General features: G+C 38.3%; 4 protein-coding genes across 5 annotated transcripts; 3 read left to right on the plus strand and 1 right to left on the minus strand.

The window, feature by feature from the left end:
• The first annotated feature begins 773 nt into the window (after window positions 1-773).
• On the plus strand, window positions 774-3,588 carry LOC110766785 (E3 ubiquitin-protein ligase RMA1H1). Its single transcript, XM_021970159.2, has 2 exons — window positions 774-1,000; window positions 2,677-3,588. Exon 2 carries the CDS (start codon window positions 2,713-2,715, stop codon window positions 3,442-3,444), a length of 732 nt encoding a protein of 243 aa, XP_021825851.1. The 5' UTR covers window positions 774-1,000; window positions 2,677-2,712; the 3' UTR covers window positions 3,445-3,588.
• A 3,099-nt stretch (window positions 3,589-6,687) lies between these two features.
• LOC110766735 (heat stress transcription factor B-2a-like) lies at window positions 6,688-8,414 on the plus strand. Its single transcript, XM_021970102.2, has 2 exons — window positions 6,688-7,005; window positions 7,719-8,414. The coding sequence occupies exons 1-2, from the start codon at window positions 6,757-6,759 to the stop codon at window positions 8,052-8,054; spliced, it is 585 nt and encodes a 194-aa protein (XP_021825794.1). The 5' UTR covers window positions 6,688-6,756; the 3' UTR covers window positions 8,055-8,414.
• A 282-nt stretch (window positions 8,415-8,696) lies between these two features.
• Window positions 8,697-11,713, plus strand: LOC110766766 (Tetratricopeptide repeat (TPR)-like superfamily protein). 2 transcript variants are annotated; one of them, XM_021970128.2, is made up of 2 exons: window positions 8,697-9,089; window positions 9,283-11,713. In XM_021970128.2, exons 1-2 carry the CDS (start codon window positions 8,847-8,849, stop codon window positions 10,519-10,521), a joined length of 1,482 nt encoding a protein of 493 aa, XP_021825820.1. In that variant the 5' UTR covers window positions 8,697-8,846; the 3' UTR covers window positions 10,522-11,713. The 2 variants fall into 2 exon arrangements, with proteins under 2 accessions (XP_021825820.1, XP_021825821.1); XM_021970129.2 differs by having other exon boundaries at window positions 8,961-9,089; window positions 9,276-11,713.
• Window positions 10,803-13,313, minus strand: GRXS17 (thioredoxin family protein). The gene is made up of 3 exons (XM_021970130.2): window positions 13,007-13,313; window positions 12,823-12,897; window positions 10,803-12,234 (listed from the first exon to the last, which is right to left on the minus strand). The coding sequence occupies exons 1-3, from the start codon at window positions 13,175-13,177 to the stop codon at window positions 11,002-11,004; spliced, it is 1,479 nt and encodes a 492-aa protein (XP_021825822.2). The 5' UTR covers window positions 13,178-13,313; the 3' UTR covers window positions 10,803-11,001.
• Between the last annotated feature and the right edge of the window lie 1,067 nt (window positions 13,314-14,380).

Genomic DNA, 14,380 nt, shown 5'->3' on the forward strand with positions numbered 1-14,380 from the left:
TAATAATTCTGTACTTTAATTATGATGTGGATTTTTTTAAAAAAAATACAAGTGATAGTCTACACACGATCAAGGTGCTATGGAGGTTTGAATCAGAGACCACTAGTCTACGAGTCAAGACCTTTTTCCACCGGATTAGACTCTGTTGGTAATTATAATATAAATTTGATTGAATGACCATTGGGTTTTATAAATTAAGATACGTGAATTACAAACAAAATATTAAAATTTTTAGTACGTTTATTTAACCATGATAGCAACGAAATATAAAATCACTTTCAAAAGTCACTAATGATAAAATGTTGGTGTATATTGTCCAATAATAATTGGAAAAAAAAAACATTATTAATAAAATAAGACAAAATGTGTCTGCAAATAATTAGTATAAAAAGGTGAAAAATTACTAAAGAAATTGACAATTTCACAATATAAATATAGTTAATTAAAAACAAAAATATACTGTATTCATTTTAATTGTCATGTTAATGGAATATACAGCTACATAAGATATTTTTATTTAGATGTCACATATGGTTGGATGATCATCTACTCTATTTACCAAATTAAATATCCAGATGAAAAAGTATCCTATATTCCTCCTAATCTATATTTACCAAATTATTATCCAAGAAGAATCTATATTTATCAGAAAAAGGTGCCGGAAAAAAGAAAAAGAAAATAAAAAGGAGTGCCAAAACGAGGTTCACGCGCGCATGAAGAAGTGGAAATTGCCACTTGAGATACAAGGTGTGTAAATACTTGGATTTCTCTATAAATGCAGGATGAAGGGCACTCCCTCCCAGCCCATCCTCCTGTGTGACGCTCGCTCTCCTTCCTCTCCATTTGTCTCATCTCTCTCAGTCTCTCTGTTAAAAATCGCCATTAAAGTTCGTTGCAAGTTCTCACAGATTCCCAAAAAAGAAGAGAAAAGTAAAGTTCCGTGGAAGTTCTCGAAGATTCGAGACAATCGCTGTGCCGATCTTCCACATATTTCCTCACGGTATGTCTATCAAAATTTTCAATACTTTCTTGGTAGACTTCTTCTTGAATTTCACCCCTTTTGCTTTGTTTAGCTTAGACAATTTGCGGTGGGACGTTGAAATTCATGTGGAATTTGTGGGTTTTGGTTTTTTGGAAGATGTTTGTGCTTTGATTTGTAAGCCACAGATCTAGCTTATTTCTTATCACTATTTGGATTTCGGGCTTGGGAAGTCTTTTGGGGAAAGAGAAAGGGAAATGTTCAGAAAGTTTGATTCTTTGGGAAACAATTCAAGCATTTGCCCTCATCCCAGATAATTTTCTCGTGAACACAGCAAAGGGGTCATTTTAGTTCATTTATTTTGTGTTTGTAGGGATGTGGAAATGTGGCAGAGGATTTACCTTCATTTAACACTAAATTCTAAGCCAAGAGATGTGAGGTTATAAGGCGTTTCTGTGAATCAATCCCCTATTAATTTATGACCGTTTCTTGAGAAATGATTTCTAAGTGCATATTCAGCTTGGTGAAGCTTAGTTTTTAGCAGTATAGGGACTTGTAGGTATGTATTTTCGTTTTCTTTGGGGTTATGTTAGTGTTTGTCTATATACTGAATCATGGTTGAAGTGTTTTCCTACAACTTGAAGATGGTAGTGAGATGCATAGGCTCGGATGAGGCTACCCAACTAACCGTTATATGTATTATAAACAGGAAGAGTGAAATCCCTCATTTCAGATCTGGGATTAAAAGAACAAGCCAAAATATGTTTCTGTTTATTTTGTGCTTGATGGAGATTTAGTTCAGTTTCTCTTTTGGGGGGTGGAGTGTGAATAAGAACCGATTTGGGTTCGCCTATCTGTTGCTCTCCTCCTTCATACTGTTTCTTAGGCATTGGTTTTTCTTTTGCCTGTTCAATGGTAGTTTAGATTGGTCTATGTCCTTCATTATGCTACCTTGAAGTAGAAGAATTGTTGGGGCCAATGGTTTTATTGGATGTCAAACCAGAGAGACGCAACTCTGAAGAATTGCGAGTGTGAATTTGGTTGAGAGTGCTGCATATTAAGCAGCCGTTGTTGGGTAAAGCTGTCTTTATCAGCTTCCATGCTATGGCGATTGCTTTTGTGGTTTAGACTTTATTGTTGGTTCCAAGTCACCAGTGACCATAGAAGGATGTAGTGAACTACAATGTAGATCTACCTTCAAAAAACTATAAGGTGGAACAGCATTCTAGCATTATTTACCTGGTGCAGAATTTTTGGATCACATGGATGTCTAAAGTGAAACTTTTGTTCCATTTGTGATTTAGTCTTCAATGGTATCTCTTATGCCTGCCTATATGAATTGAGTGAAATTAATTAATAAGAAGCAAAAATCCAAATTGGTAGGAAACTACCGCCTAGGTGCTATGAGTGGGTGCTATCTGTAAATACTGCTGTGTCTTACTATGTTTGATGTAAATGCATGAATACTTTACAATATACTGTAGAATCCACTAAGCCACTTTGTTTTACCTTTGAATATCTTGTTCTTTTAAATTTTAATCTAATAACTATTTGATTTATATTTTTGAGGTTCAGAGTTCCATATTTGATTGGAATTTGGAACTGACAAATTAATCCATGACTTAGTTATGATGGTCCCACAGGATTCAGGAAACTCAAGGTACTAAACTGGTTTTCGTTTGTGTTATCTTTTGCAGTATTGGTGGAAGAACGAAATTGGAAGAACAGAAAAAATGGCCTTGCAGCAATACTTTGCACATGAATGTAAATCCATCCCGGGAACAGCAACAGATTCAGAAAATTCCAAAGCTGGCTTTGACTGCAACATCTGCTTAGAGTTTGCACATGAGCCAGTGGTCACCTTCTGTGGCCATCTATATTGCTGGCCTTGCATCTACAAATGGCTTCACGTCCAGAGTGCCTCCCTTGCCTCCGACGAGTGCCCTCAATGCCCTGTCTGCAAGGCTGATATATCACACACCACCATGGTCCCCCTTTATGGCCGGGGCCAAACTTCTCCTGAAACCGAGCTTGAAGTAAAGGCACCCAACAGGGGAATGGCGATACCACCCAGGCCATCAGCATGTGATACACAAGCTATTATATCTAACACATCTCCTACCGGTCAGCAACTTCCATATCGTAACCCTTATCAAAACCAACAATATAGCCCTCCTCATCCATACGGTAGTTTTGGGGAACATTCTTCCGCACCGCTGCTTAACCTTGGAAGTACAACAATGGCAGGTATCCACCAGCATCCGGCGGTTGGGGTGTTTGGGGAAATGGTCTATGCAAGGGTGTTTGGAAACTCAGAGAGCTTATATGCGTACCCAAATTCATATCACTTAACGGGAAGTAGCAGTCCGAGGCTGAGAAGGCAGGAGATGCAGGCAGACAAGTCACTAAACAGAATTTCAATTTTCCTCTTTTGTTGCTTGCTTTTGTGCCTTCTTGTTTTCTGAAGGTAGAGTTTAGGTCATTCTCCCTCTTGCCATTTTGTATACTGTATAAAAAGGTTTGAACGCTTGTGAACATACATGTAGTAGATGGATGTGCAATATATGAGGTAATGCTAGAGATTTTATCAAGAATCATTTGCATTTTCATTTTTCATAAATTAAACCCTCTCCTCAATCCTGTCCAAGATTGATTTGCTGAAAAAAAAAAGAACATTGTATAATTTGATACAAATGTTCTTAAATTAGATAATATTTTTTGCCAAATAGTTACCATTGCAACAATTAGGTGAAGCTAAAGGTAAGGGTAGGGTGTTGTTTGTCTACATGCGATTATCTTTTTAATATAACCAACTTGGCAAGATTGACCATAAAAAGAAGAAGTTGGCAAAAAATTAAATTGGGTCCCTATTTATTTACTGAAAAAGCCAAAGTCGAAGTGGCTCTAGCTAAAGCTGGTTTTAACTGCTTTCGGGAAGAGAGGGGTCCATATAGCCGACAATCATTTAACGGAGGGTCTATTTTAAACCAACTGGGTCACATGCAAACTCACTCCACTCACCGCTACAATCCCAATTGCAACTAGAGGCCAAGAAAAATGAGCTTTTATCATAAGCTTGAACAGAAAATACATAAAAACAGAAACCATAATTTACCCAACAAATGAAATAAATTAAATACTTGAGGGATAGATGCACGGTTTACTTGAGGGATAGATGCACGGGCCTTATTGCTCAAGTGGTTTAGAATATTTGTTAGCTCGAATACTCCCTTTCCAATATCACTTGTTAAACTTAGCAAATAGCAAAAATCAATATTTTGGGTGGGGGGGGGGGTTCATAAAAAAATTGGGAGAGAGTGGGAGGTGGGTTGAGCCAAAAAGGAGAATTCAACAGGAAAGATAGGAGAAAATATGGATGCCTCATGATGGGCTAAAGTGATTCCATCGAAGCCAATAGGTTCCCGCCATAGTGATGATGGTGGATTCCCTTTACCCCCTATGATATCCAGAATAGAATCAAATCCTAGTGGGGCTTCTTTCCTCCAATATAACCAGACATAAAAAGAAGAAGTTATTCTATCAAATCTCACCTCACAAAGTTGGTAGGAGGAGCCAAGAGATGGTCACAAAAGTCCTGAACAATTGGTTCAACTATATACTTACCAATCCAACTTCTCATTAAAGTGTACAAGCAAAAACAACATTTTTAATATTCCCAATTCCTAATCAAAAGCTGTTGGCCAAACTATTGAATTTCCTTTGTTTTGCATTATTAACCAAAAAAGTCCAAATGAAAACAATGGTGATATTGTAACGAGGCAACAAATTTGAAAATGTAAATAATTGTTCAATCAACCCAAACATTGGATCCAAGAAAATGAAGTGATTGGCGAGACACACCGATTTGTGCGTCGTCAAATTGGCAACCCTAAATAATGCGTTGGCGATAATGTTGTTGGTATGTGTCATCAATTTGGCCACCCAACTTCAACGGGCAGCGATGAATCTTTTTCCCTCGGTGTAAAATTATACGCACCATCAATCAAACAAACAAATCCAATCAAAACGACAAGCGACTTTGCTTTTTGACTTGGGTTGTCATCATTTACTTTATGCAATATTTGTGGGGTAGCTGCTATGTGTTTTGTCACAATTTATTTTGTTCAAATTTATTTGTGCCAAAAATACATGTGCTTATAATGTCCACTTATTATTGTCGTTTAACATTCAATGATGATAAATAAAATAACATATATTTCTAAACGATATAAATAAATAAATATAGTGGAAGTGGAGTGTTTGTGATTAAAACTTTAAAACTTTTTTGGTACAGAAGTTGATTGCAATTGAGGAGAGAGTTGGTGTTTTTTTTATAATAAAAAAATAATATAAGCAATAGTATAAACTACAAGGGGATGAGAGTTTTTCACACACACTACCACAATGCCATGGGGGTTGGGGGTTTGAACATGAAACCATTAGTCTACAAATTAAGACTATTTTTCATTGGGCTTAAACTCCATTGGCGAATGGACCCCTCAAGTGGACCTTCATATTAGCCACATGATCATTTCATTGAACTTAAGTGAAGTTACTATTCAGATAAATCATGTGGTTAATATGGATGTCCACATCTATGGCCCATATATGATACCCTCATCATAAAACAATAAAGAGATAGTGAATGAGGTATGGGCCTCGCTCTTTATTTAATTATTTATTTTGACAAGGCCCTCATTCTAATACGAAATGGTTTTAATTCATTCTTGATACAATTACAAGTATCAAGGCCAACCCAAGAAATAGGCAACATAGTCATGGCCCATCCCGATCCATTGTTTGAAATTTTGGGCCGACCAAAGCAACCCAAACCCAACCCAAGCAAAGTCCACATACAAAGAAAAGTTAGATTTTTCTTTTTCAGTTCTTTGATATTTTAGAACTTAGATACAAGACCCAATATTCCTAGTAAACTTGTGGATCAAATAAAAGCCTCCTATTTTGGAAGGGTAGGGTTTTTATTTATTTATTTTTCTTCTGTTTTTGGATTATTATGATACCTTTTTCGTTTTTGAATGAAACTTATTTAAAAACAGAAAATAGAAGTGTGTGCCAAAACAATAACATCTTTCACACGGAAGTAACTTTGCCAGACACAAGTAACTTTGCCAGACCCTTCCAAAATTGGGTCAGAGTCCGCGGCCCTTTTGATCATCTTTAAATTTGTTGAATCTGTTGTCGGGGTGTACCTTTTGGATGACTGATGAGTAAACAATCATTCAATGCACCCAAACGAAGGATAATTTTCTAATACCCCACTACCTGAGCTTTTATTGGGAAATAACATTATGCCCCTTGCCTAATCCCATTTTTCAAGTTTAGTCTACTAATTTTAAAAACAATATGTTGTTAGTCTGGTCAAATAATAGAAATTTTTTTTTGACCAGAAATTCATCAGAAATTAAAAACTACACGTGTCATTGTCCATTGGGAAAATAATGCAATTTCTATGCCTCCGTCTGCTCTTGATGCATCTTCCAATCACAATATATACCATAAACAAATGTGTGTGTTGCTAATTGGGGCATTTGGGAAAGTTTTTTTTTTTTTTTTTTTGGATAGGATTGGGAAAGTTGCATTGCATGCTTTCCCAAAGGAAACTTAAAGAAATAGCGGCCCACCTTCCACGGTATTAGCTAGTAGTTTCCAAAACCTACATACACTTTGGTAGTGATATAAATAAGAGCATGTAGCAAAATATTAAGGAACCCTTTGGTAACCCATAAATTTTCAGGAAAAACAAAAACCAGCAATTTATGGCTGCTACAACTTCTTCAGGCCAATCTCCGAGGACAAGAAGCCCTGCCCCTTTCTTGTCCAAGACATTTGATTTGCTAGAAGAAGGTGCAGCAGAGGAAGGAGATAGTGGAAAGAAGATTGTGTCTTGGAATGCAGAGGGCTCTGGATTTATAGTTTGGTCTCCTGCTGAGTTCTCAGAGCTTTTGCTGCCTAAATATTTCAAGCACAATAATTTCTCCAGCTTCATCCGCCAGCTTAATACCTACGTAAGTCGTCGTCTTTTCCTTGTTATTCAACAATTGTCGTCCATGAGATTCGCGCTAGGCCTCTCTTTCTTTTACTCATCTTTGATCAAGTCTTTCTGATTACTTAGAATGCTTTCTGGTTATTTTTGATCAGTTTCTCAAGAACCCAGTATTTCATATGGAAATCATAAATATATTTTGAGTGATGGATTTTCTTTCTTTTCTTGTGTGTACCTCACCATGTACACAGCAGTCAAACTAAGCTAAAAGAAAATATAATACTGTGGAGAAAGTCAAAACATTTGAAAGTTGCAATTGGTCAAAATAATCACGCTCTGCAGACTGATTTATAGTATCATACAGGTCCTTCATCTATAGACAGTAACATAAAAAAAGCGTGCACCTCTCTCTGCCATATCCTGTTTTTACTGTTTAACATTTTCTTCTTATTTTACCTAACCAATAATGTACTTTATATCTTAATGATTTTCAATCATTTATGTTCCTATCAATGTGCATCCGTGTGTGTATTTTAATTACAGGATAGTCTAATTAGGAAGCATTAGCAACAATGGTCAAATTTGGTTTTGGAATAAACAATTCTATGCACCTTCGAAACAACGTTTGTCTGATGCTAAAAGTCCAAAAACAAAATTGTTGTCTCAATCCATGCATAATTGGAGAGTTTGGTTGGCTTTTCGATTTATGAATCTGACCCTTGAAGCCAAAAGCAGGGGTTCAAGAAAACATCACCAAAACAATGGGAATTTAAGCATGAAAAGTTCCAGAAAGGCTGTAGGCATATGCTGGTGGAGATCACAAGGAAGAAATGTGAGCCAAGTGCATTTCCAGTGTATCTAAAGGCTTCAGAAGAGAGTGGTAGTAGCAACACAGCTGTGGCTGCAGCAGAGGAAAATAATTGTTTGCTGTTAATGGAGGAGAACAAGAACCTCAGGAAACAGAAACTGGAGCTGCAGATGCAAATATCTCAGTTTAAAGCCTTAGAAATGAAGCTGTTGGATTGCCTAGCTCAGAATATGGAAGATCATCACAATAAAGTTCGATGCTGATGAAACGAATTAATAATGGGAGTTAATTTTGGTACGAGTGTTTGTATCAAGGTCCAGGAATTCAAGCATATTTGATCATTGATGCTGCTGCTGCTTGTCCAGAATTATACAGAAAATTTGAGATCAAAGGGTTTAGGAAAATAACCATATCAAGCTAATCAGAATCCAAACACAACTTTAATTTTGATAATTAGGTCAATCACGTTCTTCACGTCTACCTATTCTTGGTTTTAGGTTCCATCCAAGATGGATGGATGGAAAACAAATGGAAATACTTGACAAACCAAGGCAGTTGGTTCACATTCTTAATTTGAATTATTCAGACTTTCTACCTGTGTGTGATTGTCTACAACTATTATTAATGCTAGAGACACCAATTTTTTGTACTAGTTTGATATAACATTGTTTTCCTTCTGAAAACGCTCTGAACTTTATTTATTCGCATGAGTTGGAGTCCAAAATTAGTGTAATAAGTTTTATCGCTAATAATATTTTTTTTATAACAAACGACTTCGTGAGCGGAGTTCTGTTTGGTGGGATGTGAGAAGCCGATCAATCAGCAATGCAATAGGCCGGTTGACATCCCTCCACAAAACAGCTCCATGAGCCCAAGTCTAAAACTTCTCACCGAGCCCAGGCTTAACTAGCCGCAACCCAAAGCCCAATTTCTGAAACATTTTGCCTTCTTCTCTCATTAGCTCTTCATTTTTCTTTGTTTACGAAAAGGCCCTTCGTTTTCCTCTCTGATTCTTCTCCTCCCAGCTCTCAGCTCCAAACTCTAAACCCCAACTCATGGACCCGAAGCTCTTCGCCAAAACCCTAATCCGAAGTGCGATGACGAGCAGGTCCTACTACACGAGCAGGACCAAGAAGCCGACCCTCTACACCAAAATCAGTCCGCTTGGAAATCCCAGCTTAAACATGGTTCCAGAACTGGACGACTGGGTGTACAAGGGCCACAAGGTCCGTGTCGCCGAGCTTCAGCGCATCATTCACGACCTTCGCAAGCGCAAGCGCTTCTCCCAAGCCCTCCAGGTTTCCATTTTTTTTTCTCTTCCCTTGCATTATCCCCTGTTTGGTAGCTCAGAAAATGTGGTGTGGGAGAGAGAAAGTTAACTTAAATTTAGTTATAAAAAAAAAAGAGAGAGTGAGGTAAATGATTGTGTTTGTGTATGTCCAATTAATTGGAAATTCTTGTGCTTTTGTAATAATACTTTATAGGGTGCAGATTTCTGAGTGGATGAAGCAAAAGGGCATATGCATATTCTCGCCGGTTGAACATGCTGTGCAGCTGGATTTGATTGGCAAGGTTCGCGGGTTTGTTTCCGCGGAAGAATATTTCAACAATTTGAGGGAGGAAGATAAGAACTTGAAGACATATGGTGCTCTTTTGAATTGCTATGTCCGGCAGCTCCAAACGGACAAGTCCCTCGCTCATTTGCGCAAAATGAAGGAGATGGGATTTGCTTCCTCGCCTCTGACTTACAATGGCATCATGTGTTTGTATACGAATGTTGGCGAGCACGAGAAGGTTCCCGGTGTGCTAGCTGAGATGAAGGAGAACAATGTCCCTCCCGACAACTTCAGTTATCGAATCTGCATCAATTCGTACGGCGTGAGGTCTGATCTTGAAGGAATGGAAAAGGTTTTGGAAGAGATGGAGAGCCAGCCTCACATTGTCACGGACTGGAATACTTATGCTGTTGTAGCCAATTTCTATATAAAAGAAGGCCAAACCCATAAGGCAATTAATGCCCTAAAGAAGTCGGAAGAGAGGCTGGATAACAAAGATGGGCTTGGCCACAGTTATTTGATTTCACTCTATGCCAGTATGGGGAACAAGGATGAAGTTTTGAGATTATGGGGTCTTGAGAAGAGTGCTTGTAAGAGATGCATAAACAGGGATTATATCAGCATGTTGATATCTCTGGTGAAGCTTGGGGAGCTCGATGAAGCTGAGAAGGTAGGGACGGAGTGGGAATTGTCCGGAAACTGTTATGATTTTCAGGTGCCACAGACTGTTATTATAGGGTACACAGTAAAGGGATTGTATGAGAGAGCAGAAGCAATGCTTGGAGACTTAATGGAGAAGGGGAAAGCAACCACCCCTAAAAGTTGGGAAATAGTGGCGGCTGGATACGTGAATAAGGGTGAGACGGAAAAAGCTTTTCAGTGCATGAAGGCTGCTCTCTGTCTGTCTGCAGAGAAAGGATGGAAGCCTAACCTTGGAGTGAGCACGGCCATACTGAGTTGGCTTGGTGATAAAGGCAGTGTCGAAGATGTGGAAGCTTTTGTTGGGTTACTGAGGAATGTAATCCCAGTGAACAAGCGGATGTATCATGCCTTGTTGAAGGCATATATAAGAGGTGGTAAAGAAGTAAATAGTGTTTTGGACCGTATGAAAGCTGATAAAGTAGAAGATGATGACATAGACACAAAGAAAGTCCTTGCCATGAGGGAAAACTAGTTTTGATAACACAATTTCTTCTTGTTCTTTCAATTTAACTCTCATAAGATTAAAGTATTTCAATTATTTTCTTGGTTGAGAAGAAATAGTAATATCGAAGCATATCATTCAAGCTGGTGCAATCACACAACAATTGAACTATGTAGCAATATGGCTGTCTGAATATAATTGATGCATTCTAAGTTCCAAGTTCCAATTGGAAAATGTGAGACATGCAACTTTCATTTCTCTATGGGTTAATGGCAACATACGACTATTAGACACTAAAACCAAGCAAGAACTGATAAACTTCATGATCCTGCTTAGAATTGATAACTAATCCCAAGCTTGCAATCATTGATTACACAACAAAGCATACGAAAGGTTTTAACAAGAAGGCATCTAAAGCAAACTTTGGAATGCGTATAATGCCAGCAGACACCTCACATCAGAATACAAATTCAACTCTTGTCTGGTATTATGATAAAACTAGGCTATGTTTCACTCTGTCAGGGTAGATTTAAGCTCTCCATTGTTTTTCAGCTCCATTATGATACCGCAACCTCCTATCAGCTCACCTTTGTAATAAAGCTGAGGAAAGGTTGGCCAGTTCGAGAAGACTTTAAGCCCCTGCCTTACATCCTCATCACTTAAAATATCAAAGGAACCAAAACTCACACCCTCTTCTCTAAGGGCATTGACGACTTTGGAACTAAAACCACATCTGGGAGCATCTGGTGTACCCTTGATGAAGACCATCACTGGTGAAGTAGTAATCAATTTCCTTAAACGATCTTCAAGAGTATCTTTCGGAACAATCCCTTTCTCTGCCAAAACCTTCTTAAGTTCCCCACTCTTTTGCATCTCCAATACAATATCTGACCCACCAATTAGTTCACCTTTAATGTATAGTTGAGGATAGCTGGACCAGTTTGAATAAACTTTGAGCCCTTGACGGACTTCTTCGTCAGAGAGGATATCAAAACTCTCAAAGTCCACCTTTTCTTGCACAAGGATATCGACCACCTTCCGGCTAAAACCACACTTGGGTTCATCTGGTTTTCCCTTCATAAACAGCATAACAGGGCTTGAATGAATCAGGCTTTCGAGTCGGGAGGTTAGAGTTTCACTCAAACCAGTAGATGCTGAGATTCCGCCCTTTCCACTTCCAGCTTCAGTTACTTCTGCCCCAGCAGAATCAGTAGTATCAATTCCATGGTCTCTAAAAACTTCCTCTAATTCACCATTCTCATGCATCGAAATTGCTATGTCACACCCACCAAGAAGCTCCCCTTTGCAGTAAAGCTGTGGAAATGTTGGCCAGTTAGAATACTTCTTTAACCCCTCTCTGACTTCATTGTCCAAAAGAATATCGAAACTTCCAAATTTGACCTTCTCCTCCTTCAAAATGTCAACAACTTTTTGGCTAAATCCACATTTGGGCTCCTCAGGGCTTCCTTTCATGAAAAGCATGACCGGATTAGACTCAATCAGCTGTTGCAGCTGCCTTTTCAAGGCATCAGCAGGGCCATTTTGTATTTGAATCTGCACCTGGGAAGATCCATTTTCTTTTGCCAACGCTTGGACTGTTTCAAGTATAGTAGGTCCAGCAGCCATCCCAAGGCTTGCAGGAGCAGCAGGTTCTCCAGGCCTAACGGACCCAGCAATCCTAGCGACCTTATTGGCCAAGCTAGATGGATCTGCACCTTCTAATGTATAAGCGACCTTTCCATCCTGACAAAAGAAAAAGCACAAACAGAAAAGGATGAAGAGAAGAAAAAGATACAGAACAATAGGATGTTCACAACATAGTCCATGGATAGTCATTCAAATGATACAGGTTTATAACATAAGGCTTCTTTTAATATCTGACGTTCACATCAGAGTCCAGGCCATTGTCCTCAGATCCTAGTCCTTCTCCAGTCACTCAAACAAACAGATGATCCTATTGAACATCTACCACCCACTCTCACATTTTGAGTTTGGCATCATAATCTGAGCCTATTAATACTTAAATCTCGTTATAAACAATCATACTGCCACTATTATCATATACTTAACAATAACAGCAAACCCCAAAACTCAATTTGAAACGACCAGCCACAGAAAATAACTAGCCAATAGCAGCAACATACTGAAAGTGTGATGCAAACTAAATACCCCACATCCACAGAACCTGATTGTTTAATTGCACAACTTTGTTACTGCATTTAAAAGGTGGAAACAATATATCCTCACATCATCCAACCTAAATATGATTACTCAAAATCAGCCAGCATCAAATCAAAAAAGAGACATGTATAGACTACCCAATAAGCATACCTTCACAAAGGCAAAGTAGGGCACAGCAGAAACCGAATAAGCCTCAGATATCTCAGGCTGTTCTTCAGCTTCAACCTACAATATTTATCAGCAATTGGAGATTAAAATTAAAATACCAACACACACACACACACACACAAAACACCAGAAAACAAACCCAGTTAGAGATGAGAAGAATACGTACCCTTAAGAAATGGGCATGAGGGAAATCAGTAGAGAGGTGGGCAAAGACCTCGTCCATGTGCTTCGAAGCCTCACACCACGAGGCCCAGAAGTGCAGAATAACGGGTGCGCCACTGTGAACCGCGCTATCAAGCTCCTTCTTCGATTGCACATCTTTCACAGAGCCACCCATCGATAACGGAGTCTTCTAAATTCGAAACCCACAAACCAGAACAAAGAGAGAGAGACAGAGAAAGAAAGAGGCAAAGACCCTTTTGATTTTGAAGCTTATATCAGAGAATGGCCACAGAAAGACCTAGATGACGGAGTGGGACGAATCATGGAGGGTCTACGATAGATGGGCATATCATCTCTCACCGTCGATTTTTTTCTGCGACTGATTCCTCTATAGGTGGGTCCTATCCCAATCCCACGATATTGATTGGTGAATTAACGTTGGGCACTAATATTATGGGTATTTTAGTCTTTTGGGCCTGATAGTTGTGTCAACTGGGATTAGGGCAGCTAAAACAGGTGGCCCTGATTTTTATGAATTGCATTTTCAAGGCTAACAAAATTTGGGATTGTACCGAGTGGTTTACCTCAGTGGCCAGGTCCCATCCTTTTTCCCCCCTTGTTCACCTGTTCAAATTCCAGGATAAGTGCCCCCCTCCTCAATGTAATGTATTTATTGCTAATTCTAAAAAAAAAAAAATTGAGATTGAGAATTAGAGAGGTAAAGTGCCCTTTGTGACAAACAAATGTTTCCTGGCCATAAATACTGTTAGATGAAAAATATAAACCATTTATTAGGTGAATTAATTCGTATGTAGTCTCACAATCTAACAATATATCATATTCATAAAAGAATAATAGCCGTATGATAATAATATGAAAAGCTCAAACCAAAAAAGAGTTGACAATATATAAAAGATAAATTATCTTGATTTCAAACAAAAAATGCAATATTGTCTTATTTAAAGTCATTACATTGCAAATGCCTCAGTATCTTTTATTCTTTCCAAATTAAAATCACATTTCGTAAAAATTTAGTGCTTTCTTTTGTGCAACTTTTCAATTGTGTATTATAATAAAAAAGAACTTCTCTTGTTGGGCAACCTTTCATTAAAGTTGTTATGTCACACCAACTATGGGGCTTCCTTTCGAAGTAGATATGTGTAATAGTGGCCAATTAGAATACTTTTGTATTCCCTCCGTGACTTCATTGTTCAAAAGATGATCAAAACTTCCAAATTCCACTTTATGTTTCTTCAAAAGGTTAATAACCATTATGCTAAATTCACATTTGGGCTCATGCATATACAAAATGCATTGGTACGTACGGAGAAACATGTTCATGCAAATTGGATTTTGTATTTTTTGGGGTTTGGTACAA

This window comes from Prunus avium, chromosome 4, assembly GCF_965620075.1.
Source record: "Prunus avium chromosome 4, drPruAviu1.hap1.1, whole genome shotgun sequence".
In the NCBI taxonomy this organism is placed as follows: Eukaryota; Viridiplantae; Streptophyta; class Magnoliopsida; order Rosales; family Rosaceae; genus Prunus; species Prunus avium.